Raw genomic sequence first — 27870 nt, 5'->3', positions numbered from 1 at the left:
CATGTTTTTGAGGTGATCTGTAGGCTCAAGAGTGCTGAAGTGATACCGAAACTCATTTAATGGATAAGAAAATGCCACGATTTGCAGCATAAACCAGTTTGTAGGTGACTTTATTTATTCTTTATTTGTTTGTGAATTATAGTGCATACGTAGCCCTAATAAAACACCTGTAACATGTTTAACAGCCTGTTAACACATATTTTGGCATGTTATGTCTCTCACATAAACACAGCCTGAAACGTTCCATCAGCATGTTCTCATACGCTGAGCGGGAAAAGATTAATCAATCACAGATGGTCAATTCTGTGTGATGTATTAACTAGACCTTTCTGAACCACCCGAATGGTTCCAGATAACCCAATAGTTTAAGTTTAAACCAGTTCTCCAAGCAAGTCCTGCATACGAAATAAAACGAAATCGTGATATGACTTAGTTTGGTTTTCAAGTTGCAAAATATGCACTGCACGTATCAGAGGCAAGCGCAACACTGTGCTCATGATCCAGTCATTTCAGTTTCTCATTTCACAGTAAATTTGCTTTAAGAGTGCGGGTCAATTGTAACATTTGGGAACTCAATGTGCGCTAACAATCTTTCCAAACTTGTATTAAGAAACGCTTATATACTGTCTGTTGTCAGGAAGCTTTAAAGGCTTAATACTTTAACATTTGAAAGCAAAGAAATTAAGAAATATTAGTATATTACACACTTAAACACTCCTTTTTATTTCGCAGTGAAACATTATAATAGCAATATTTGTTATTTTGTTTCATATTTTTGTTTAGTAATAATAATGATAAGAATAATGATAAGAATTCTTATTAATATTATATTTTTATTACCATTTAATAGTAATATTGATAATTAAATCACAAATTTGCCAAAATTGTGCAACCCTATAGCCTTGCAAACTTGGAACAAATAAAAAGAATAAAAATTAATGAATAAATAAATGGGTTGGAATTTTTCTGCGGTACTGTAAATATAATTTTGCTAAAAATCCTTTTTATTTTTATATTATAATAGCAGTATTTTTATTTAGTAATAATAAAAATGATTATAATTATATAATCACATTGAGATATAAACCACAATTACTTGGCCAAATTACTGCAGAGCAAACTTGGAGCTTTTAAATAAATACCTAAAATTTTTCATAAATGTATTATATAAAATGCAATTAAATCTTTGCCTAAATGATGCAGCCCTATTCCTATACATTTTTGAAACGTGATTCTCAAAATGTATTATATTGTTTTTTTGACTAAATTTGTGTTTTGATCCCTCACCTCTCCTCTGCTGGTGTCGCTGCTGGTGTCGTCCTCGTCAACGTCTGAAAGACAAACACAGAGGTCATTTAGAAGAAAATGGTGCTAAAAGAAAAAAACGGGCACAGATGGAAAATACTTGGCCAACACACTGATGCAAACCTTCATTAATGTGGAGGTACTTAAGGGGGCGATATAGCTAATGTCAAATGTTTCTGCCATTAAACCAAATATTTATTATTCAGCTAGCTATTTATAAACGTTGACAGTTGAAGAGTGTTACTGCATTTACTAAATTGTTCCTGAAAGATGATTCTAAATGGAGAATTAATGTATGCACCTCGTGCCATTGCTTCATCGCATTCTGAATTGAATTTTCTGACACATTTCACACAAGTCAATAAGGCTGACTGAACTATAGACAGGTGACTCACGTAGCTCTGGCTGCTTGAGTTTCCGCCGCCCTCGTTTCTTCCGTGGAGTTGAAGGGGTGGAGTCTCCTTCCGCACTGGGGGGCGTGTCTGTGCCGTTCTGGTGGGTGGATTCAGGGGTGGAGTCAGGGGAGGAGTCTTTCTGCTCAAGGTTTTTCTGTGAAACCGGGCTCTCTGCTTCACCGTTACACCCCGCCTGTTTCATACAGGTCACGCCCTCAATCACACGCTCACAACTATCCTCCTGTCAGAAGACAGAGAGAGAAAATGACTCGGCGCATGAACAGAAATATACCTGTGTGAGATGTGTGTGTTATAGAGGAAATAAGAGTAATTATTACTATCCTTAATTATAACAATTATTTAATAATTATTAGTGGTAATATTATACATCATTGGCTTTCGTATCATAAAATGCATGATACATTTATGTTTAATGTAAATGTGCACAGGCACATATATTGAGATGCAATGAAACATTATTGCTAATGGAGTCACGGATCAGCTAAAGATCACGGTCTATGCTTTCTGCATTGCTCTTTAAAGATGCATTGCAAATGCTTCATAAGCATTTACTTCTTTATAAACACTTAATCAACATGAAACAGCATTCAAAACCATTTTACTGCCATAATGTGATGCAATTCTGAGTGAAACAGGATATTCAATGAGACAAAACATGATTTTATCTTACAGGAATTATTTCTTCAAACAGGGTTGTGGCTGATTTTATGTCGAATCTATTCATGAACAAATTAAGCAGGAAATCACTCAAATGTTTGGGGGCTGCTGGGACGTTCCTACATCGTGACGTTGTCTGTTAACTTTATGTCTGTGAGTTAATATAAGCCAAACACACTTGCATGCACATATGAATCAGTGGAGTCGCACACACATTAGTGCCTTCATTAGTTTGATTGGCGACTCTCTTTCAGAACCGCTTTAATCAAGAGGTGAGAAACTCTATAAATGGCAGGTGTTTCAAACCCAAGCGCACACACTTCCTGCACTCAATTTCATAGAATAAAGACTTCAAATAATATGCTTCTAGTCACAAAAGCTCAACCTCATGCATCCAAAATGGGTCAAAACGCAAACTGAGCAGGTTGCAAGCGTTCATCAAAGCATTCATTGCGCTTGCGTACTTGTGTGGAGTGTTTCTGCCTGAAGCAGAATATATTACACAACTAAAACTCCATGGTCAGGGAAAGATCCAGGAGATGAAATGGATCAAATCGTTCAGAGGAGCAACTGTTTACAAAGGAGTGTGTTCAGCATTCATTTACTGAATAAACACTGCAATTCCCATAAGCCTTCTGTGCATTTAGATCAAGATACGGCTATGATAGCTTTATTAGACATCTGTACATTTTATAGTGGCACTTTTTGTCCGGAACTTTCACAATTTTGTTATTAATTATAACATACAACCAGTCTGTTGATATGATAAATGCATATGTGAGTAGTATTGCATTCATCAAAACAAAGATAGTTTTTTATTAAAACAACAAATATCTGCAAATGGCATCAGAAAAATTACCTTTTCAATAGGAAAATAAGTTCATTTTCCTGACCCCGTTAGCAGATATTTGTTCTTAATGTAAGCATAAACTCTCAAATGATATATTATTAGGGGCCAAGCACCGAAGGTGCAAGGCACCTATTGTATCCGTTAGCGTCATTTTTTTCTTCCGCCGCAAGTCTATGGCAGCCCATAGAACCGATTGTGGGAAAGTTGTATAATTTGGCACACTGATAGAGGACAGTCCCATCATTAACTACAGCAAATTTGAAGTCCCTAACTCCAACTCTCTAGCGCCACCACTTGTCCAAAATTTCAATATTTTTATGCTAATATCTTTTGAACCGTAAGCCAGAAAATGGAAATTCCTCTGAATCCTTGGCTCATGCCAAGTCGAATGAACCCCAAAATTCAAAAATTGCAAGGTTTAGTTTTTTCGCTATTTTCGATTGTTTGAAAAACCTACTTTTTCGAACTCGTCCTAGACAGTCCGAATTTGACGAAAATTGGCTCAGACCATCTTCAGACAATGCTGGCTAAAAGTTATGGAATTCAGGTTGATTCGTCTAACAATTCTCGAATAACACGTGAACAAATTTGACGAAAAGCACGCAAATATGCATGTGAGGCTATATCTCAGCAACGGTTTGGTGTATTGAGACCAAACTTGGTGTCTGTTATAATAAGCATGACCTGAGCATACCTGCAGTGTTTCGACGCAGTGCCACCTAGTGGTCAGGAGATATGAAAAATGTATATTTTTGCTTATAACTTCAGAATGGTTTGGCCAAAAATCACAAAACTGGTCTTTTTAGATTCGGTGGGTCATGTTGAGTCGAATGATGTCCAATTTTCCCGTGTCAGCCATTTTAGGCGTCGGCCATTTTGAATTATGTTTTAAAATGCTGTATTTTTTGAACGCATTACCGTATCATTACGAAAATAATTACAAAAATATTCAGCTCCATGCCCTGAAGGTACTCAAAAAGTTGAGTGGCAGCGCCACCTTGTGGTCAAGAGTTATAATGAAATATCTAAAAAATGCTAATAACTTTTGAATAAATTAGACTATTGAAATGAAAATGGTATCCCTATATTCTTTGTGACCTGCCGAGAACATATAATCTAATTATTCTAAAATTGGCCATACTTCCTGTCCACTATTTTGAGTAATGTTGAAAATCTACTTTTTCGAACTCCTCCTAGACCGTTAGTCCGATTTTCACCAAATTTGAGGTGGATCATCTTCAGACGCCACTGGCCAAAAGTTATGGATTTCGTGTCGATATACGAAACGGTTCTCATTTAGAGCATCAACAAATTTGCAGGAAGGATGCCAAAATGCATTTGAGGCTGTATCTCAACAAAGCTTTGACATATTTGCACCAAACTTTGTATGTGTCATTGTCACCTCACACTGACCATGCCACATCAATTTGGTAACAGCGCCACCTATTGGCCAAGAGTAATTAACCATTCATTAACCTTCAATTATGAAATTTCCAAAAATGCTAATAACTTTTGATTGCATTAGGCTATTGTAATGAAACTGATCTCAAAATATTCCTTGGGCTCTGCCGACAATAGACATACCAATTTTTTAGTAGGAAATCTGAACGCCCTGTCCGCCATTTTGATTAACGTTAAAAATATACTTTTTCAAACTCCTCCTAGACTGTTAGTCCGATTTTCACTAATTTTGAAATGGATCATCTTCAGACCATGCTGGCAAAAAGTTATGGATTTCGTGTCGATATACGAAACGGTTCTCATTTAGCGCATCAACGAATTTGATGTAAGGGTGCCAAAATGCATTTGAGGCTGTATCTCTGCAATGCTTTGACATATTTGCACCAAACTTTGTATGTGTCATCCACACCTCACTCTGACCATGCCACATAAATTTGGTAACAGCGCCACCTATTGGTCAAGAGTAATAAACCATTCATTAACCATGAATAATTACACTTATAAAAATGCTAATAACCTTTTAATGCATTAGCCTATTGTAATAAAACTGGTCTCAAAATATTCCCTGGCTTATGCCGACAACATAGATATCAAATATGTCAGATTAAGCTGAACTTCCGGTCCGCCATTTTGATTTATGTTGAAAAGCTTCTTTTTCAAACTCCTCATCAACCGTAGGTCCGATTTTCACCAAATTTGAATCAAATGATCTTCAGACTGTGCTGACAAAATCTTATGGATTTTGTGTCGATAGACAAAACCGTTTTTGCATACCACAGCGACGAATTTGAGGCACAATGCCAAAATGACGCTTGAGGCTGTATCTCTGCAATGCTTTGGCATATTGACACCAAACTTTGTGTGTGTCATTGACAAGTCACACAGAGTACACCAAATTGATTTGATAACAGCGCCACCTGTTGGCCAAAAGTGATAGGCCATTTGATCTTATTAACTAGTGGTTGTATTTATGCTTTTTCAGCCATTTCAATTACAATCATCCTAAAACTGCTGTAACTGCTCACTGTTGCATTTGATGTGGTCCTCCATGCCATGTTACCTCCTAAATTTGCCGTTGGAGTGCTTGGCCCCGTAATTGCTGCTTGCAGCTATATTTATTATTATTATTATATAAACAAGACTTAATATCTTCATTTTGAATCTCAAGTAAATGTATCTTGACTGTTTAGATATTTGTACTGGAAAACAAGACAAAAATAATGGCAGACAAGCATTTTTACAGTGCATGCAATGTTTAATGATTTCATGAATGTAAGACTTTCTGTTCTGATTTTTGTGTAAAGGTTAATTAAGACCCTTTTAAGACCCACAGATATTCAGGTATTGAACAGCACATTCGTAATAGTACACAGCGCAACGTATGAGATGAAAACCAAGATGATCAGTCAAATGTGTGAAAACATCATGTGTCCTTCTGCAGCATCAGTGAGCGTTTGAACTTTTGCAGTTGCATTAAGTCCCTCAGTTGTCCTCAGTGTGAAAAGATGGATCTCAAAATCAGTCATAGTTGCAAAGGGTTCAAAAAACCAAAAAGAATGGAAACCCAAAGAATTTGTGGGTCCTGAAGGATTTTTATGAGGAACAGCAGGCAGTTTAATGGTTCAGGATAAACAAGGGACTCTAAAAAAAACTATAAAAAAAAACGGTGTCATTTTTATAAATTCAACTATTCTTTTATCTTGTGAACTATATGTAAACGTATTTTATCTGAAATATCTTATTCAGGTCAGTACTAAATAAAAAATGCAATGCATTTTGTATGATTCCTCTTATTTTTATCAAATAATTAACATTTGCAGATGCTGAAAGTCTATTTAAAATTTTGACACGAGGGTCAGTATATGAAGCTGATGAATTGAATGAAAAGTCCCTTTAAAGGTGACATAACACACAGCTTCTGCCAATCTCATGATACGCTTGAGTACCTATAGAGAATTACTACATTCTTCATATTTCCAAAAAGTCTTTAGTTTTATCAGATTTATAAAAGACAGATACAGCTTTATGTTTCCCTCCGAAAGCAGTCACGCTCCTGGAGGCATGCCATGGGCGGAGCTGAAGAATCAAAAAAAAAAAGTGTGCAAAACTTTTGCATAGCGATCGTCTGCAAGCTGTGACATCGACATAAATAAAACAGGAACAAAAAGTTTACAGAATCCCCAGCCCTTTATGATGTAATACAGGGCCATAAGTCAGAATGCATGAAATAGTATTGGACCTCCACTTTAAGATCAAGAGAAACAAACTCAAGCATATCTGCACGTTTGACTGGCCGTGTATGAGGATGTTTCCTTCCTATCAAACATTCAGCCTCTGTTTGACACATTAATGCTCAAGCCTCGCAGATCAAACCCTGATAGTTGTGATTATGATCACCGTGATATTCATTTAAAACAATTAGCAAGACATTGATGAGAACTTACCATCATCAGAGACCTGCAGGCTACAGCACCTCGTCTTTCTCTCTCTACCTCCCACTGAATCTGTCTCTGAAACTTCCGCCTGCTACAACTGTAGTTTCCTGTTCCTCAAAAGTCAGAAATAGCTTTATTGCCAAGTATGTTCATACATACATTGAATTTGTCTTGGTGACAGGAGCTTCCAGTGCAGAAGTGTACAGACACAGTGCAATCATACATGATAGTGCAGACATTCAAAGGAATTACACAGTAGACATGAAATATAACACTAATATAAGAAAAACTGAAATTTAAATAATGCAACATAATACAGAAGTAGAAATATAGAGAAAAACATATACAGGTGCATCTCAGTAAATTAAAATGTAGTGGAAAAGTTAATTTATTTCAGTAATTCAACTCAAATTGTGAAACTTGTCTATTAAATAATTCAGTGCACACAGACTGAAGTAGTTTAAATCTTTGTTTTTTTTAATTAATTTTTTTTTAATTAATATTTAATTTTGGCTCACATTTAACAAAAACCCACCAATTCACTATCTCAACAAATTTGAATACTTCATAAGACCAAATGTTGGCCTTCTTGAAAGTATGTTAATTTACTGTACATGTACTCAATACTTGGTAGGGGCTCCTTTTGCTTTAATTTCTGCCTCTATTCAGCGTGGCAGGGAGGTGATCAGTTTGTGGCACTGCTGAGGTGGAAGCCCAGGTTTCTTTGACAGTGCACGGCCTTCAGCTCATCTGCACTTTTTGGTCTCTTGTTTCTCATTTTCCTCTTGACAACAGCCCATAGATTCTCTCCGGGGTTCAGGTCTGGTGAGTTTTACTGGACAGTCAAGCACACAAACACCATGGTCATTTAACCAACTTTTGGTGCTTTTGGCAGTGTGGGCAGGTGCCAAATCCTGCTGGAAAATGAAATCAGCATCTTCAAAAAGCTGGTCAGCAGAAGGAAGCATGAAGTGCTCAAAATTTTTTGGTAAATGGGTGCAGTAATTTTGGTTTTCAAAAAACACAATGGACCAACACCAGCAGATGACATTGCACCCCAAATCATCACAGACTGTGAAAACTTAACACTGGACTTCAAGCAACTTGGGGGATGAGCTTCTCCACCTTCAAATTTGTTGAGATGGTGAATTGGTGGGTTTTTGTTCAATGTGAGCCAAAATCATCACAAATAAAAGAAACAAAGACTTAAACTACTTCAGTCTGTGTACTCTGAATTTATTTAATACATGAGTTTCACAATTTGAGTTGAATTACTGAAATGAACTTTTCCACGACATTCTAATCTACTGAGATGCAATTCTATAATTGTTTTAATGAATGTACAGATATGTACAGTAATTTACAAGTGTACTGTTTAATTAGTTTACAAATGTACAATTTTCAGATGGTATATATAATGTCAGTTTTAATAGACAATGTATAGTTATGGCCTGCAGGAAAAAAAACTTTTCTCATGCCTGGCTGTTCTGGTGGTTGGTGCTCTGTAGCGCCGACCAGAAGACAACAGTTCTAAGAGAGAGTGAGCTGGGTGTGTGGGGTCCAAAGGGATTTTCATATCAGTTTTCCTCACTCTGGAGGTGTAAAGATCTTGGAAGTTAGCAGTCCAGACTGTTCGCTGTTGTCTCCTGATGTCTGATTTGGTAGCTGAACCAAACCAGACAGCTTTGGATGAGCACAGGACAGACTCAATGATGGCAGAGTAGAACTGGTTCAGCAGCTCCTGTGGCAGGTTGAAATTCCTCAGCTGGTGAAGGAAGTACAGCCTTTGTTGGGCCTTTTTCACAATGGAGTCTATGTGAGTATCCCACTTTCAGGTCCTGAAAGATGCCCAGAAACCTGAATGACTGAATGCAGTTCATGATGATGAGTGGGGGGAGTGAAAGGGGGTCCACAATCATCTCCACAGCGTGTTGAGCTCCAGTTTGTTGTGACTGCACCAGGAAGCCAGCTCTTTAACTTCATGTCTCTGTTGTGTATAAGGCTGATGATGGTAGTGTCATCTGCAAATTTCAGGAGCTTGACAGAGGGGTCTTTTGCAGTGCATTCATTTGCATACAGGGAGAAGAGCAGTGGGGAGAGCACACATGCGTCGTGGTACTCTCATGAACGCGTGTTGAAGACTGACACGGAAAATAAATTGTTGGATAAAATACTAAAATCATTCAGCTATGTCTCTGACGATGCGCAAGCCCAAATTGAGTTCTCTTGCATCTAATTGCATCTAATTGCGCTTGAACAGACAAATATACACATTCAAGAGATTTTAAAGCATTCAAGTACAAGACGACATGAATATCCACTCCATTCAGTGATCTGTGTACAGCGCACACATAGAGGTGCATCACTTTAGGTTTATTCTGTTTTACGTCAGTGAAGAATATGCAATGTTATTTTCCAGTTGATTATTTAGTTTCTGTGCCTGAACACCTACAAACCCAAAAACCTAAAGCACTGTTTAATTTGTATCTTTGTTCTGTTTATTAATTTGTTCTTATTTACTGACTGTTCCCTTGTCTTTAATAATGTTTGAATTTGATATTTATTAGGCTAGTAGTTTTGGCTGTAGTATCAAAACTGGAATCTAAAAGTTTGGTATCAAAAACAACTTCCTTTTTTTTTTGTAGGGCAAGTGAAATTTTGAACCTCCAGCCCGAGAGATTCCATCTTTCCTTTTGTTGTTTGATTAACATCAATGGCGCAGCAGGTGTATTATATTAAGATCTAAATCACAGATCTAACATGATGTAAGACATACACATCTATGTTTACTCACCAAGACAGAAATATTTTGAAGTATTTCAGTGCATGCTGTCTGAGAGGAGGCTTTCCATGCGAGCGTTTTGGGAGGGTGTCAGACAGTGCGAGTAACACATTGAGATCTTTTTTTGTGGCTTAGCCTACTTTTAACATACAGCATTATTTTCTCATTCATGTAGTTCTTTTTGCTTGCTCAACTATGTTAAGAGTAAATTCCTTTATTAATTATAGTGTACTGTATTCAGATACTGCCAGGACTTGCATCTGCATCTTCTCCTAGGCCTGCATTAAAATATGCTGTGAGCTTATTTTTTCAACAAATTTAAACTGACTTTCCACTATGTATTTAGCAGTTTTCTCTTTTGTGATCTGCTTTCATGTTTGGGAGCATTTGACTGATCCTTCTCACGCAGGACGTGCAACACCTGCACGTGCATTCAAAGCAAAGCGATAGTGTACTTTTTTTTTTTTTTTTTTTTTTTTTTATAAAAGTCACAGTAACTGATTATAAAATGTGGTTACAATATTTTCTGGCATCACCGGGTGGGGCCCCCTCATCCTGTAAACTCGTGCATTAATGCAGCCCTAAGCATTGCAGGTTCAGTCATAGATAGAGACTGCACAGCTTTTGTGGGCAGAGGGACTGTCCCTGACACTTCTGAAAAAATGTCATGAGTTAATATGTGTTTTGTGTTGGGTATAACATAATTAACATCGTAACATGAATTAAATCGTCTGAATTAGTAGAATTAAAACAATTAAAACTTTTAACACTTATTATTAGTCAAATACATGATGTGTGTGTCTCTGGTTGCTTTGGAACTACTGTAGTGAAACAATACTCATGAAAATACTTAAAGGGATAGTTCACCGAAAAAATAAAATAAAAGAATTAAGATTAAATCTCATATAGGGGTGGAACAACTTGAGGGCGAGCAATAATTTTCACTTTAGAGTGAACTGTCCCTTTAAGACAAAGACAAGTCTTGCCATTAAGGGAACATTTCAGACAAAAATGGAAATTATTAATTGTCATGTCATTCGATACGTATGTGACTTTCTTTTTTCCGTTATAGACAAAAGGCGTTTAGAATAAATGATTTAAATGAAAGTAAAAAAGAACTCATAGTGACCAAACTCACACACACACACACACACACGGTGTATATATATATATATTGAAAACCATTGTGCTGCTTCATATTTTTTGTGGAAACATTTTTCAGGATTCTTTGAAGAGAAAGTTCAGAAGAACAGCATTTATTTGAAAAATACATTTTTGTAACATTAAAAATTTATTTACTGTTACTTTTGATCAATTTAATGTGTGCTTGCGGAACAAAAGTATTAATTTCTTAAAAATCATAATACATCATAATCATACTGGACCCAAATTTTAGAACCATAGTGTCTGGAAAAGAGCTTTGAAAAGACTCTTCAAAAATTTTCCATGGAAATATAACAACATGTAAGTTGAATGACATGAGGGTGAGTAAATGACTGGCTGAACTGTTCCTTTAAATCAGGACATGACGAGCACAGCCACATGAGACTAAAGCTGGTATCTCATGCAGTATTTGATCAGCTGCTCATTTTTCAATCATGTCCCATAGACATTAAAATCAGCTCAGAAGCACACCAATGAACTACTGCCATACAGAAGACAAGGCAATGAACGCTATGCAAATACATTATTTATCCACTGAACACGCAAGTTTTCTAAAGTTCATGTGTGTGCCACAGATGTGCATATAGTATGTACAGAAGTACTCACTCCTGGTGCTTTGCGTTTTCGAGCGGGTCGTCCAACTCTTCGTATTGGTGTGTCTGTCACTCTCTCTTCATGTGTGACCTCACACACTTCCTGTTCTGCCTCTGGACTCTAAAACAAACAAACAAACACACAAAAACATTTTTATTTTAAGGACTTTGATATATAAGTGATATATAAAATAATATTAAATAATAAAGGAATTTTACTTTAATCTATGAGCGTAAAATAAAATAAAACAAACAAAAATAATTTAACTAAATTAAATTGAAGGAATTATGTTTATAAGCATATAATAAAATAAAACAAAGGAATTTTTATACAAATGACTGATCTATGAGTGCATAATAAAATAAAATAAAATAAATTAAATTAAATCAACACATTTAAGGACTTTTTTTCAATGTCAAATTCACACACACACACACACACACACATGCATGCGTCCAGAGATGATCCGTCTGGACTCTCTCAGTGGGGATACAGTCGGATGAGAGCGGTTACTAAGGTGAAATTACTGCTTAGCAACTGTCTCCAGCAGGTCATGATGCTGCTCTCCTGAACAAAACCATGAGGTCATTTCCCTGGCAACAATCCTGGCAACAATGTGCCCACTAATGTTATTTATCCACTTCACACACCATGAACCATGACACCACAACACACATTGTGCAGATCTAATTCATGAACACTCCTGTCTCTCTCATAATTCGTTTGGTTGTAACCTTTGAAACAACATCAAGTTTAATCAGTCCCCACGGGTCAGGGGTCACCAGGGGAGTATTTCTGCAAACCAGCGTGTGTGAAACTGCCTGAGTAGATGTTAATAGTCATTAAACATTAACCTCAAGTCCATGAGAGATATGAAAACCACAGATAAACATGACATGAACTCTGATCTCTGCTGATCTGTGCTGAATCATATTAGTCGACTCAGAATGTTTTCAGCCTCGATCAAGAAAGACGTGATGAACCGTCTGTGAGACATGCAAAATCATGCAAATGTCAGCTAGATACCAAATATATCTGACGAAACAGTGTGAAAGCTAAAGGTAATTTTTTTTTTAATCGCTAGATTTTTTGTATTTATAATGTTATACAAGATTCCTGTTTCAAATAAATGCTGTTTTCTCTATTCATCAAAGAATCCTGAGAAAGATTTACTGTTTGTTACTGATTTTAAATATTGATAATATTAAGAAATGTTTATTAAGCATAAATTGTGCATATTAAAATGATTTCTGAAGGATCATGTGACACTGAAGACTGGAGTAATGATACTGAAAATACAGCTTTGCATCACAGGAATAAATTACATTTTAAAATATATTCAAAAAAATGTATAATATTGTAATATTTCACAATATTACAGTTTTTACTGTAGTTTTGATCAAATAAATGCAGCCTTGATTAGCAGAATTTATTTATTTATTTTTATACTGCAATGTATAACTGCAATTAATAATGACCACATGTTTTCAGTTTTTTTATTATATATATATTTTGATATATATATATATATATATATATATATATATATATATATATATATATATATATATAGTTAGTTAATAATTATTATATATATTTTTAATATATATTCTCCTGGGGAAAATGTATCTAGATTTTCACAGCTAAAAAATGTATTTCAATACTAAGCAACAAAAATGTATGATTCATTATATATATATATATATATATATATATATATATATCACAGAAATAGACCATATTTAACAATCATATGATTTATTGCAGTCTTTCGGTGCCTTATAATAATCTATAATAAAATATGGTAGTAACTGTACTAATGCAATAATTATTTGTAATTGTAGATGGTTGGTTGTATTGTAAAAGTACAGTATAAACACATGACTCAGTACATCAGTGTTTAACAGTATAGCAGAATATTACATCAGAACATCAGAGCGCAGAGACATTTTGTGTCTGCTTTTGTCATCTTCAGATTATTTCGGTCATCAGCAGGTTATTTTGGGCCACTGCTGTTGCCAAGCAACGTGACTGGGCCGAGAACAAGAGGAAGTTCCCTGGTGTAACGTTTCTGTTGGGTCCAGCACCTCTCTCTCTCTCTCAATCTCTCTCTCTCTCCGATCCACACACTCCACTCTCCATCTCCAGGTACAGTACACACTCACACATAGATAGATAGACAGAATATCTAATGTTCCATACAATACAGAACATACATGTTTAAATTAAATAATTAACCAGTATTAATATACAGTTCCCTTTCATAGGTCACTTCGATGCTGCGGTGACGTCACCACGTATGGGAACACCTTCGGTGTGACGAATGTCTGAAGCCCTATACCATCCCGCCAATCCTATTGGCCAAATAGCGCGTGGCACCGCCCAGCATGCGTAAGCATATATATACCTGGTGCCGCGCGCCATTTACCTCAGATTTCATTCCTTCATTACGAAGCGAATCTTCTGTGCCCTATTGTCTCGCGTTCTCAGCGATCATCTACGAGCAGTATACTCCTCTCCGCGGACGCGATGAGCTTCAGAAAGTGCAAAGACCCGTGTACCAGGTACATCGTTAAGGGGGACACTCATGACAGGTGCGTAGTTTGCCTAGTCTTACACCACGCACAGGAGGCGCTTAGCGGCCTTTCTTCATGCCCCCATTGCGATGGCCTGCGGCTCAGGGTGCTTCGCTCTAGGGTAGATATGTTCTCCGATGTCGCCGTGTCTAACCCCCGCCACACCACTTCTGCGACAGCCGAGGCACCGCACGAGGTGATAGCTTGGGGTGACACGTGTGACATGGAGTTTGAGGACAGTTCAGCGATGGAAAATTATTCTCCACATCGCTCGCTCTCCCCTACCCTAATACACAGAAAAACTTTTGAACCTGTCGTCTTTTCCTGTGAGGATTTACGGCCCACACCGGGGGCATGTAGTGCCATCTCCTTCGGTTGTGACCGCCATGATGATGACGTTGTTTCCACTGCGGCCTCGGCGTCCGAGGACTTCACGGCCGACGCGAGCCCTCTCCCTCCTAGTGGACAGGAGAGGCGTGTTTCCCCCTCCTACAGTGAGCTGTTGGAGGTGGTTTCCCGTGCAGTGGGTACATTGGGGCTGGAATGGGAGGTTGAGAAGGCCGAGGCCCAACCTTCTTCGAAGTTGGACGACCGTTTCCTAACTAGTCGGACACCTGCGCAGCCCCGGAGGCCTTTACCCTTTTTTCCGGATCTCCACCAGGAGGTTTCGAGGTCCTGGAAACAGCCGTTTGCGGCGCGCATCACGAACGCTGCGGCTGCGGATTTCGCCACCATTTCGGGCATGGCGGGCCATGGCTATACAGCGGTACCGCCGGTGGAAGAGACTCTCGCCGAACATCTTGCGCCTAATTCGGCCGCGGCGTGGAAGTCCCGCCCCCTCCTCCCCTCAAAGGCGTGTCGAGTCACGTCTAGTTTAGTGGGAAAATCCTATATGGCCGCTGGCCAAGCGGCTGCTTCGCTTCATTCTATGGCGGTCCTTCAGGCCTACCAAGCGGAGCTGTTAAAAGGATTGGACGGGGACGGCATTACACCTGAGGCGGTTAAGGAACTACGGCTAGCAACTGATTTGGCGCTTCGTGCTACCAAATATACTGCTCGAGCAGTGGGCCGTTCCATGGCTGGATTAATTACGGTTGAGCGCCACCTCTGGCTTAATCTCACCGATATAAAGGAAAAGGATAAATCTTTCCTCATGGATGCCCCTGTGTCTAAGGACGGGTTGTTTGGAGAGGCTGTCACTTCAGTGGTGGAGAAATTCAGAGCAGCGAAACAGCAATCAGCCGCTTTCCGCCAGCTGATTCCCCGCAGACCCAGGGAGGTTGAACGCCATCAGGCGCCCGCGCGTTCTCGCTCAACCTCCTCTCACCGCCAGCGAATTCCCTCTCGGGAAGAGCCTTCACCTATGGCGCCCCCTCGCAAGGATTGGGGCCCTAGGGTTGTTCCACCAGCTCAACAACGCCAACGAAAAAGGTTGAACCTGAGTTCGACGGCCAATGCCTCTCGTTCTCGGGCACCGAACAGCAGCTCCTGATTTTTTCGCTGCCTGCCAGGGACTGTGCCCTCCGCTAGAGAGCGCTGTTGGACCGCTTTCGCGCATCCAACACTCTCATTGCAGTCCCCACGCTCAAACCCTGACTGTTTCGCCGCAAACAGCGCCTCGATCAGCATTGGAACGAACTGTAACACCAATCGCGTCCTCAGACACTCTGCACGATCCAGTTTTCAGAGCTCGAGGAGCGCTTCAAAGGGTCGTCATCGAACGGCCCGTCATGACGGCTCGCACAGCCGCCGCTATTTCACTAGCGGCAGAGCCCGATGCTCAATCTGTTGGCCTAATTCCTGCCGTGGACACGTTTCAGGATTACGTACAACGAGATGCAACGGCTGCTATGCATATACTTCCCCTGTGCACGGACACCGTGAGTCTTTCGTGCCCGGACATCTCTATGTGTGCATCAGCGTTGCAGGAAACGAACATTTTGAAACCGCTAATATTGTTTCGGGCCGCGTGGGAACGCTTGCCCGGCATTTCTCAATGGGTGTTACGCACAATTTGTCACGGATACACCATTCAGTTTCGGAAAGGCCCGCCCCCTTTCCGCGGAATTCTCTCCACGGTGATGAAACCGATGGACATGGCGGTGCTGAGACAGGAAATGTTAGCTCTACTGAGCAAAGGGGCTTTGGAAGAAGTACACCCCTCTCAGATGGAGTCAGGGTTTTACAGCCGTTATTTTGTGGTACCAAAAAAGGACGGCGGATTACGACCCATTCTGGATTTACGCCGTCTGAATCTTGCACTCAGGTCGAGCAAATTCAAAATGTTGACGGTAAAGTCTATTTTGTCTCAGATTCAACCAAACGACTGGTTTGTCACGATTGATCTGAAGGATGCTTATTTTCATATTCAGATCATCGAGAGACACCGGAAGTTTCTCAGATTCGCTTTAGAGGGCAAAGCGTATCAGTACTGCGTTCTTCCCTTTGGCTTAGCGCTAGCTCCCCGTACGTTCTCAAAATGCATGGACGCAGCTCTGGCCCCGTTGCGGCTCTGGGGCGTCCGTGTGTTGAACTATTTGGACGATTGGCTGGTGTTAGCGCAATCTCAGACTCAAGCACACTCTCATCGAGATATTGTGCTGATTCATTTACACAGCCTGGGCTTACGCACGAACTTCCAGAAAAGTGTGTTAGTCCCCTCTCAACGGATTACTTTTCTGGGAATAGAATTGGACTCTCGCGCGATGACAGCAAAGCTTTCTGTCCCGCGCGCTCAGTCGATTACGTCATGCGTTCAGCACTTCAGGGCGGGTCACACAGCGACAGTGAGACTGTGCCTCAGACTGTTAGGTCTAATGGCGGCGGCGCTTCCCGTGATTCATCTGGGTTTGCTTTACATGCGCCCGTTTCAGTGGTGGACGAAACGACAGAATATTTCACCCCGTTGTCCTCCGCATCGAACGATCTCGGTGACGCGAAGGTGTGTGATGTCGTTAAGACAATGGACGTCAGCCGAATTTCTCCTCACCGGGGTTCGGCTGGGAATTTGTGCTTCCCGAGAGACTGTCATGACAGATGCGTCTTTGACCGGGTGGGGAGCTGTTTGTCATGGGCACCCAGCCCACGGAGTGTGGACAGCGGCACAACGCAGCTGGCACATAAACAAATTGGAATTACTGGCGGTTTTTCTGGCTCTCCAGTATTTTTCGAGTCTACTGATCGGCCGTCATGTGCTTCTCAGAATGGACAACACTGCGGTCGTGGCTTATCTGAACCATCAGGGAGGATTGCGTTCTCGCCCCCTGTGCAGGCTGACGAGGCGTATTCTTTTTTGGTCTCACGACAGATTTCTGTCAATCCGGGCTGTTCACATCCCCGGACGACTGAACTTCGGAGCGGATTTACTATCCAGACAGGCTCTGGAACAAGGGGAATGGAGATTACACCCCCAAACGGTGAATCACCTATGGCAAATTTTTGGGGAAGCGAAAGTGGATTTATTCGCGTCGAGCACGACTACGCATTGCCCGCTATGGTTCTCCCTATGTCCTCCATCACCCCTGGGTCTGGATGCGCTAGCTCACAGCTGGCCCAGGACCAGTTTGTATGCGTTTCCTCCGATTCGTCTGGTCCCAGCGGTATTATGCAGAATACGGCGGGACAGAGTGGGACAGCTGCTGCTGGTGGCTCCGCGATGGCACACACAGCCGTGGTTTGCGGATCTTATCAATCTGTTAGCGGGCTCTCCGTGGGAGATTCCCCTCAGACGGGATTTATTATCGCAAGCACAGGGACGGATCTGGCATCCGAGGCCAGATCTGTGGAACCTGTGGGCATGGCCTCTGAGCGGTGTGAGTTGATATGTCCCGGTCTTTCTGCTGAAACTACCGAGACCATACTGAATTCTAGAGCAGTTTCTACGAGACGCTTATATGCTTTCAAGTGGAAACTGTTTATGACATGGTGTGAAACTCATGATGTGGATCCAGTTTACTGCCCTATGGCTTCAGTACTGGAGTTTCTTCAGGACCGTTTTTCGGATGGATTGACACCAGCCAACCTGAAGGTTTATGTGGCAGCTATCTCAGCTCACCATGAGCATATAGGTGGTGTTTCAGTGGGTCGTCATCCACTGGTTTCTCGCTTTATACAGGTGCGCGACGGTTGAGACCTTTCCGCCCTGTGCGAGTTCCTTCATGGGATTTATCCATTGTGTTACTGGGTTTGTCAGGGCATCCGTTTGAGCCCCTGGAAACTGTTTCGGATAAGTTCCTGACTCTGAAAACACTTCTTCTCATGGCTTTATCCTCCCTTAAGAGAGTTGGGGATTTACAGGCTCTCTCTGTCTCACCCTCGTGCATGGAGTTTGCACCAGGCTCTGTGAAAGTGTTGTTGCGACCTAGGCCTAATTATGTTCCTAAGATCGCATCTAATCCTTTTCATTTTCAGCAGGTGGTCCTGGAGGCTTTTTCTCCTGCTGCGGCAGAGTCTGGAGATCTAAGTCTTTGCCCTGTGAGAGCGTTAAAGACTTATGTGGAGCGTACTGCCCCATGGCGTGAGTCTGACCAGCTGTTTGTCTGTTTTGGACATAAGAATAAAGGCCATGCAGTTACGAAACAGCGCATGTCCCATTGGCTGGTGGAGGCTATTTCCTTGGCCTATGAGGCGCGCGGGCTCACTTCGCCCTTAGGAGTAAAAGGTCATTCCACGAGAGCAGTGGCTTCTTCTCAAGCCTTTCTCAGTGGATCTTCTTTGGATGATATCTGTGCTGCGGCAGGCTGGTCCTCACCGAGCACTTTTATCAGGTCTTACAGTCTGGATGTGAGGATGGCTCCTGGCTCCCGGGTTCTCTCCGCTTGAGCAGATGCTTCCTTGGATCCAAGCTATCAGGTACGTCAGGCGTGATGGTATAGCGTTCCCATACGTGGTGACGTCACCGCAGCATCGAAGTGACCTATGAAAGGGAACATCTCGGTTACGTATGTAACCTTGGTTCCCTGAATAGGGAACGAGATGCTGCGGTTCTGGCCGTGCCATACCTTGATAGCTTTCTTCTCTTCTTCGTCATGAAATCTGAGGTAAATGGCGCGCGGCACCAGGTATATATATGCTTACGCATGCTGGGCGGTGCCACGCGCTATTTGGCCAATAGGATTGGCGGGATGGTATAGGGCTTCAGACATTCGTCACACCGAAGGTGTTCCCATACGTGGTGACGTCACCCCAGCATCTCGTTCCCTATTCAGGGAACCAAGGTTACATACGTAACCGAGATGACTTAAATATTGCACAAGGTCCCTTAGAGTCCAGTAATAAAAATAAAATTCAATAAATCAATAAAATAAAATAACTGAATATATAAAACATACAAAGCACATATAAAAAATATACAAAACACATAAAGGCTGAAATGACTGAAGAAAACACACCTGCACACTGTCCTATAGACACTAAATTAAATCAGTAAAAATATATTTACAAATATTCACAAATATAAAAAAAATTATAATATTTAGAAATGTATATTTGCTTTATCAAAAGAATCGAAGTACCATAATTAAACAATTCCACAATGTTAAACATCCAATTTATAAAGTGTTGATGGTCAGATCCATGCATAAGAAATCTTTTTAAAATTCTCATGTGAAAACTTCTTATTAGGATTCACAATAAGAACACAAATGTGTAAACTACATTTTTTCAATAATAAAGCATATCGAGGACATACACTGAATGCTTGTGTGTTCCTGTATGCAATCACAAGCATTTAAATGGGTCAATTTTCTCGGCCAAAGCAAACACTGATCTGATCACTGCCATAAATACTATATCAGCCAATAAACAACTTCAGCTGGGTTCACAGAGGACATCTGAATGAGTAAAGCAATAAAATTTATCACAAACAACACACACACACATCCAAGATCTCAAACACACCTTTTGCCCTGTTCAAGATCGATTACTAAAGCTCTAGTAACTGATTCACCTGCTCAACAGAGCAAAGTTGGTGCAAAGTTAATGAAAGCCAATGAAAACACTAGTTAACCAGCTCACCCTACTAACACAAGCAGTAATAAAATGATTTTCAGTACACATTAACACAGATTTTTAGGTTGGAAATAGCTCATATGAGCACTTTTGTCTAGATTTAGGTGTAAACTGACTTTCTTCACAACAAAATACACAGTAAAGAAAAAAAATTCACTCACTATGTTGCATTTAAATCTACCACTTGCCTCACCTCACATGACTTCCAGCTGCATACATCAGTTAGGCAAGGCTTTCTGAACACTGTAAGGCCAGCGTACATAAACTACCATACCAGTGTGCTGCTCCAATATCTGAAAACAGATTTATAATAACTGAACGGCCATTAAAGTGTAAGAGGAGCAGAGCAGGAAAATGAAGAGTTACGGAGAATTACTAGAGTGTTTCTACACACCCAAAGTCATAACCTCAATGATACTGCAGCGGTTCTCTTGAGATTCCTGAGTTCAGTAAGACTGTAAAATCTCTCTCTCGCTCTCTGATGGGCTCCAGGTTAATGCCCATCAGTGATTTTAACGAGTTTCACTAATCATCCATGTGGTTATTTCACCTACTATTGAGTCCAAAGATGGGCCATTTCAGTTAAAAAGAACATTTGACAAGCACAGAGGTGAGATTTGATGAGTTTAAATGTGTTAGTTCTGTCATTACAGGGCCCTACACAGGTTTAAAACAAACAAATGCTACAATAATATCAAATTAAAGAAATAACATTAGATTATACTATACTATACTGCTCTATAGGTCTCTGTGCCGCTGCAGGGAGCTCATATGGGTCGATATTTTGGATGCCTGAGAGCTTCTCCAAACACCGCTGTTTTGCGCTTGGTGTGAGCTGGTTCCTGTAAGGTCCCCTTTCTTTCGCCTCATGTTTTTGCAATGCTTTACTTTCTTCCTTTTCTTTCTCGTATTCGTAGATCCGTCTCGATCTGTTCCGCCGACAAAATAAATCCGCAAAAATTAAAGATCTCTGAAATGTTTAGTCGCGCCTCTGTGAAGTTCTGAAGGCATTGCCCCTGGCAACCGATAGCGTATCCTGGCATCATGGCCGACCGGCTCAGACCCCTCCCAAATCAACCCAAATCGGCACGTGACTCCTCATTCTCAATAGGCTAAATGAGTCTATACCTAGGGCTATTTAGAGTTCTGAGATGTTACGATGTCACAGAGGACTTATTTTATTTCTTTGTTCAAACCTCCAAGTGGCCTATTACGTTAGTCATGTATAAATTATGTTAAAACATGTATAAATGACTCATTCTTGACAAAAGGCAAAAGAGCTGTGTGCGTGCGTACATTTGAATAATGTCGGGCTGTAAATGGGTTCGGGCTTTTAAAAAGCAATCAATCAAAATGTACTTGTCTGGCTCGGGCCGAAATCTGTCGGGCTCGGGTCCTGTCGGGCCTAACTTTTAAGGCCCGATTACAGCTCTATTCTAGTGTCCGATTAACAAACGCCGTGGGCGCACCGCTTCACCATCTTGCTTGGAGTCAAAGTTTGTCGGAACTGCCTCACATAGTAACGGTTGCTATGATGTGTGATTGGACAATGGCCGTTTTGGGGGAGGGGCCGGCGAAAGGCTAATTATACATTGTAGCATTTTTCAGTTTTTTTGGTTCCTTTTCACACCACACTGATTGCTTTGGTCCGAACCAGTTGAAACGAACCAAAATGCAGTCACATGACAACATCCACATCACTCATTGGCCATGACATATTTCCTAAACTGCTTTTCGATTGGTCAGAATTCACATGCGGGAAAATTCCAGCATAAGAGGAAAAGCCAGCAAACAACACGGAGACAACACAACTATGGAGAGACGACTGCGTGGGCTGGTTTTGTCCCTGGCCATAATCTATTACATTGTTTGTATACACCACAATATGCAAACAATACATTTCTATAATGAAGCGCAGATGCGGATTGAAAACAATGTTTTTAATGCCCTGCAAACGGCGAGCGGGCATCGCTCGTAACTTCAAGCGGAGGTGTGCATTAATTCTTCTTAACTCTGACATGCTCATGGTCATCAGACCAAATTTCGATGAGGCTCCGCACCTCCTCACTACTTCAAGTTTGTCCACGAGCTGCCATGCTAAAGTGCAAACTGTCAACAAACACTTCCTCATCCCATAATGCACAGTGCAGCTGACTACGGCAGCTGGGCTTGGTCCAAAAATGATCAGTACTTCTTGCAGTTGGGTCTGTTTGAGGTCGGATCACGTTCTCAGCACAAACGAACCGCTCCAGAGTTCGTTTGAAAGCGTACCGAGACCACCTCTTCAAGCAGGTCTCAGTACGCTTGTTTGGTCCGCCTTTGGGGCGCACCAGAGTGCGATTGCTGCTTTCTCACCTACCCAATCGAACCGCACCAAACAGGGAAACAAACTCTGGTACGGTTCAACCGAACTAAATGAGGCAGGTGTGAAAGCACCCTTTGACTTTCTTTGCACGTTCGCTTTGTAAACACTAGGTCGGTACTTCCACCTAAGTCACGCATGACCTTTCTAACGTGATTACGTAACATGTTGAAGTCGAACTATAGTGCATTTGTGGGTAAAAAGTATATAATTTTTTATTTATTTTTTTAAGAAAATGACTCATCGTTTAGCTTTTAAAGCGATCCTTTAACACTGCATTTATTCTAAAAGCAAGTGACGTAAGTTACGTAAAAAAAGGTTATAATTGACAAACGCTTCGTTGATTTTTTTGCATCTTATATTGCTATAAAATCAAGATGTGTTCATATCATAATTAATATAATTTATTTTTAAGATATAGCCTAAACACAGAAACTGAAGTATTTCGTTATATGTTGTGAATAAAGAGTATTTGTTTTCTCAATAGTTCGTTTCTTAAACTATTTTATGCAGTCCTTTAGTGTAAAACCATTACAACTGCATGCCAGTGACGCGCCAGAAGTAGAACGACGCGTCATATTCAAAGAATTCGGATTAATTCAATTCGATTCAAGTTTATTTATACAGCGCTTTTCACGATCTTTAACACATAGTCTAAATAACTGGAGGGCGCTAGTTTAGTCTCTTAGATCTCGTAGACACGGTAAGGAGGCGTGTTTTACTCGCAGCCTGGTTTGTCCTTCTCACCTTGCACGTGTCTGCCGGCTTCGCGCACACAGACACACACACACACACACTTACACAACTTGAAATGAATGGCTCTTACCGTTTTGTTCGTCGCTGCGTCACAGTCCAGCTCGAGAGGCATGATGAAACAAAAACACACTACTGGCCTGATCGATGCATTTGAAATCAAACCAAATGAAACAAAAGACATTAAAATGCTGAGGGACTTTTGTGGCGATGAAACTGATCCACCTTCAGACCATCAAATCCTACTCCTCCCTGCGAAAAAAAACACAACAACGATTGTATTCATTTATTTCTTGAGTGAAACAGATATTTATACACTGGTAGCGTATGGTTGTTGGAAATATGATTATTTTATACTAAGTCTATGAAATGCGATACATTTTGAAAAAGCACAAGAGGAAACAAGTGTCTACAGTGTTTCCCTCATTATAAAACGAGGCAATATTGTCTTATCACATCACGAGAATCAGTAAAAAGCCTTGATTTGTGTCCACAGAAGACAAACAAACAGCAGCCAGTTTGTGGTTTAATGTGGAAAGTCTGTAACATGGCGGGCGTTTGAATCCCTGCCAACTTGTCTTTGCGCTTTATAACGCGGCCGCGTCGCGTCCACACGCGTCAATTCCGTGACGCACTCAAAAAATGAGCGCATTTCTCGTTTATTTATAACATCTCAGTCATTTTCAGACATATCATTAGAAAATCAGTAAAATGAGCTTCTACTGATGAAGAGCGAAATGACTTTGCTGTCATCTTATTCACGAAGAAATTGATTTGAGGGAGAAATTGGGAAGAACCTCTATCACGCATGCAAAGTTGAATTTAAAAGATGACGTTTTAATTAAATGTGATTCGCTGGTCATCTGTAAAAACTGCTCTTTGGTAGCCTTTTTCAACATGACCTTTACAGACTCATATTTCTGCCAAGACTGATCTTCAAGAAATCTTGAAATACATTTACATTTATTCATTTTACCCAAAGCGACTTACAGATGAGGACAGTGGAAGCAATCAAAAACAACAAAAAGAGCAATGATATATAAGTGCTATAACAAGTCTCAGTTAGGTTAACACAGTACACCTAGCATGGGATTTTAAATAATATAATATAAAGAAAACAGAATAAAAAAAGAATAGAGCAAAATACATTTGATTGAGGATACCTCTAATGCTTGACAGATCATTAGTTGACAGAAATTAGTTACAAGTAGAAATATCACAAATTTTACAAATTTTAAAACTATTTTGTTATTTGATTCATTAATGACATCTATTTAAATTAAATTCATAAAGTATTTTTAAACACAATGAACCATTAGGAAAAGGGAAATTGGGCCTGACCTCTATTTTAGATCTATAGACACACAATCGGCCATTTCTGATGTTAAACAATGAGTAAGTGGAAGAAATGAAAGGCCTAATGTGGAAAATCCAGAATACACTATTAGAAAAAAAAAAGGAAATAAAAAAGGTTTTGCAACACCTTCAGGTTCAGCACTCATCTTCTTATCAAAAAAAGAAAAAATATATATAGGTCTATTTATATACTATATTTATTATATACTATATTTTACTCTTTGTAGACAAAGTTCTTTATGCTAATTTAAATGTTCTTCAGATCAACATTTTAAGCACCAGCTATACTTTCTATTTTTTGTTCTCCTTTGCTGTAATTTATTTATTTAGCCTATTTCTTTATTATTATTTGTATTTATTAATTTTTTGGGTTTGAACATTTATGAAGAGCTCAAGGTGTTTATAAAGTTGCATGACAGTGCCATCAGAAGCATGACCTGCTGAGGGTCACATTGAAACCCCAGACACCTGACACAGGTGTGAATGGACAGACCTTCATAAATAAACACAATAAACAAAAAAAAACGCATATTTTATTACAGTTAATGATACAGTGAAGACACCATGAGCATAATACACATATATAGGTCAAGAGCTTTCATGCTTTCTAAATATATCTTTAGATATTTTAAACCCCAACAACATAAAAAACAATGACTAGGCTATAACTTATATCGCTATGTACATGATATTTGCATAAATATTCCTGAAAGAGGCCTCACTGAATTAACAACTAAAGATCATCCAGAAAAGATTCGTCTTCCTCACAATAAAGGCTTAGATTATTTGTAACCTTTGATTTTCACGTAAGAGGAATAGTTACAATCTAAGTTGCGATAAAGTGTAAGTTATTGATAGATATTGCATTAAATCCTGATGATGATGATGATGATGATGAAGTGTAATGCCGGTTGACAGATTTCAGCTCGCTTCATTAAAACATTCAACTGAATTAACATGTCATATGAACCCACGCAAGCGGACAGATGGAAAACTCTTTAAAGGCAGCAGCTGCTGGATTTTATAACGCACATCTGCGCAGATCTGAATGCATTTTCTTCACCTCCACCTCCACCATTCTCATCCTCATATGTCAGAGAGAATCTCGGTGTGTATATATCTGTGTGAATTACCCGTTTAGCCATGCAGCCCCGGGCCTGAACCCTCCGGTGGTCGCGCACAGCCCGTCTTCCCTCCGCGTCTCTCCCCGTCCTGACCCTCCCCGGCACCGGCCTGCTCCGCTCCGCCGTCTCGGGCTCTCAGACGCCGCAGAGGCCCGTCAGCGGGAAGGAGTTCGCGGGGTCCTAGAGCCCGTAAATCTAGATCACCAGTGACGTCACAGGCAGATCGATTTAGCACAATAGCAGATTTTTTTCTTTCAGTCATCGTGAACTTGCTTCACCCTCTGATTAAATATATCGGTGTTATGTTTTTGTTTTACTTTCATGATGGTTGCAACAGCTTGATTTTTACAGCTTATGACTCTGTGAGGGAAGCACCATATAAGGTTATTTAGCGTCTTTTCGGCTATAACAAGCTAAATAAGGATTGTTCAAATTAATTCAATAAAATATATAGTGTACCCAGATTCTTTTGTGTATGTGTGCTTTAATTACAAAATTACCAGAAAAAAAGTAAATTAATAATAATATTGCCTAAATTTATCATTGTACATATAAACATATACATTCTATCTTTCTATGCCAAGGTTTCCCAGTTGCCAGATCTTGTATGAAACACATGCTTCTTACTAAATCGATACATTGAAATTTCAACCCATTTGTCCCTTCAACTTGGCAACCTACAACAGTAATGACCGCGGGGAAGGAAAGGATCACTGGTAGAAATGGGAGGAGAAAACTCAGGTCGTGCTCCGGTGAAAATCAAATAAAAAATAAATAAATAAATATATACACACACATGCAAATTGAAATATAACTTACACTTCAAAAGGCTATGGTTTTAATTGAATAAATATGAGCGCTGCAAGTTGAAAACCAGGTGAGCGCGCTACACTCTTAGAAGAAAAGGTTCTATCAGGCGCTACGTATTTCGAACCCCTAAAAGGTTGTATCTAGAACCCTTTTTAAGGGTTCAATCAAATGTTTTATATGGAACCTTTTAGGAGTTCATTTATGATTATTTCTTTTGTCCCTTCTGGATTAAAAGGACAAAAGGGGGAAGTCGTGGCCTAATGGTTAAAGAGTCGGGACTCTCAATCGAAGGGTTGTGAGTTCGAGTCCCGGGCCGGCAGGAATTGTGGGTGGGGGGAGTGCATGTACAGTGCTCTCTCCACCCTCAATACCATGACTTAGGTGCCCTTGAGCACTGCTCTGTCTGTGTGTGTGCACTTCGGATGGGTTAAATGCAGAGCACGAATTCTGAGTATGGTTCACCATACTTGGCTGAATGTCACGTCACTTTCACTTTCAATATTTCATATAATTGACAAACATCAAGACCCTAAAATATAAAAATGTAATTCACATAAAAAAGTCACCCATGAATGCTGAAAAAAAGCACACCCAAAGTGCATAGAACTAGTAATTTATTTATATTAACAAAATTAATTACTATTACTGAAAGAATGCTACTGTAATTTCAAATATTCAAGGCTTTAAATGTACAAATCAACCTTAAAACACCAACCATTTAAAAAATCTCATAAATAATGAAAATAGTTTCACCTACATCTACATATTACAAAATAAGTCCATTATAAAATTACATTAATCTATCACTAATAAATAATGCAAATATACAGATTCATCTAAATTCCCATCAGGGTTAGAACAACATCAAGTACCTCAAAACTACAAATCCATATTAATATAACTTACAATGGAAATATACAGATATAGAAGTACTTCAAATCTACAAATTCATATTAATATCACTCATAAAGAATGTGAATACATAGATTAAAATTCAGATCAACATTTCAGAACATCAAGTACTTCAAATCTACATTTTAATTTACATTAATATTACTCATAAAGAATTGTAATTACAGATTCAAATTCAGATCAGCATTTCAGAATAACATCAAACGTCTCATATTTACAAATTTAGATTAGCACTATTCACGAAATATCAATGTATTATGATAAATGATTATACATTTTGAGCACTGGGACAGACAGTGTTTTT

The 27870-nt window shown here is 39.7% G+C and overlaps 1 protein-coding gene across 2 annotated transcripts in view; it reads right to left on the bottom strand.

Moving 5' to 3' along the window:
* The window catches only part of LOC132092129 (DNA (cytosine-5)-methyltransferase 3A-like), a 58832-nt gene extending 32736 nt beyond the window's left edge, over window positions 1–26096 (bottom strand). The window contains exons 1-5 of one of the 2 annotated variants that reach the window (XM_059498218.1): window positions 25854–26096; window positions 23438–23616; window positions 11677–11784; window positions 1701–1941; window positions 1288–1331 (exon numbers count right to left, since the gene is read on the bottom strand). In XM_059498218.1, coding sequence (XP_059354201.1) covers window positions 1288–1331; window positions 1701–1941; window positions 11677–11784; window positions 23438–23548 — 504 coding nt within the window. In that variant the 5' untranslated portion in view covers window positions 23549–23616; window positions 25854–26096. Of the gene's footprint in view, window positions 1–1287; window positions 1332–1700; window positions 1942–7133; window positions 7206–11676; window positions 11785–23437; window positions 23617–25853 lie in introns of those variants that run through there. The other variant, XM_059498219.1, reaches the window with a different exon arrangement.
* Between the last annotated feature and the right edge of the window lie 1774 nt (window positions 26097–27870).

Source organism: Carassius carassius, chromosome 18 (genome assembly GCF_963082965.1).
Source record: "Carassius carassius chromosome 18, fCarCar2.1, whole genome shotgun sequence".
NCBI classification, from domain to species: domain Eukaryota; kingdom Metazoa; phylum Chordata; class Actinopteri; order Cypriniformes; family Cyprinidae; genus Carassius; species Carassius carassius.
This window is presented reverse-complemented; position numbering and strand designations above follow the sequence as displayed.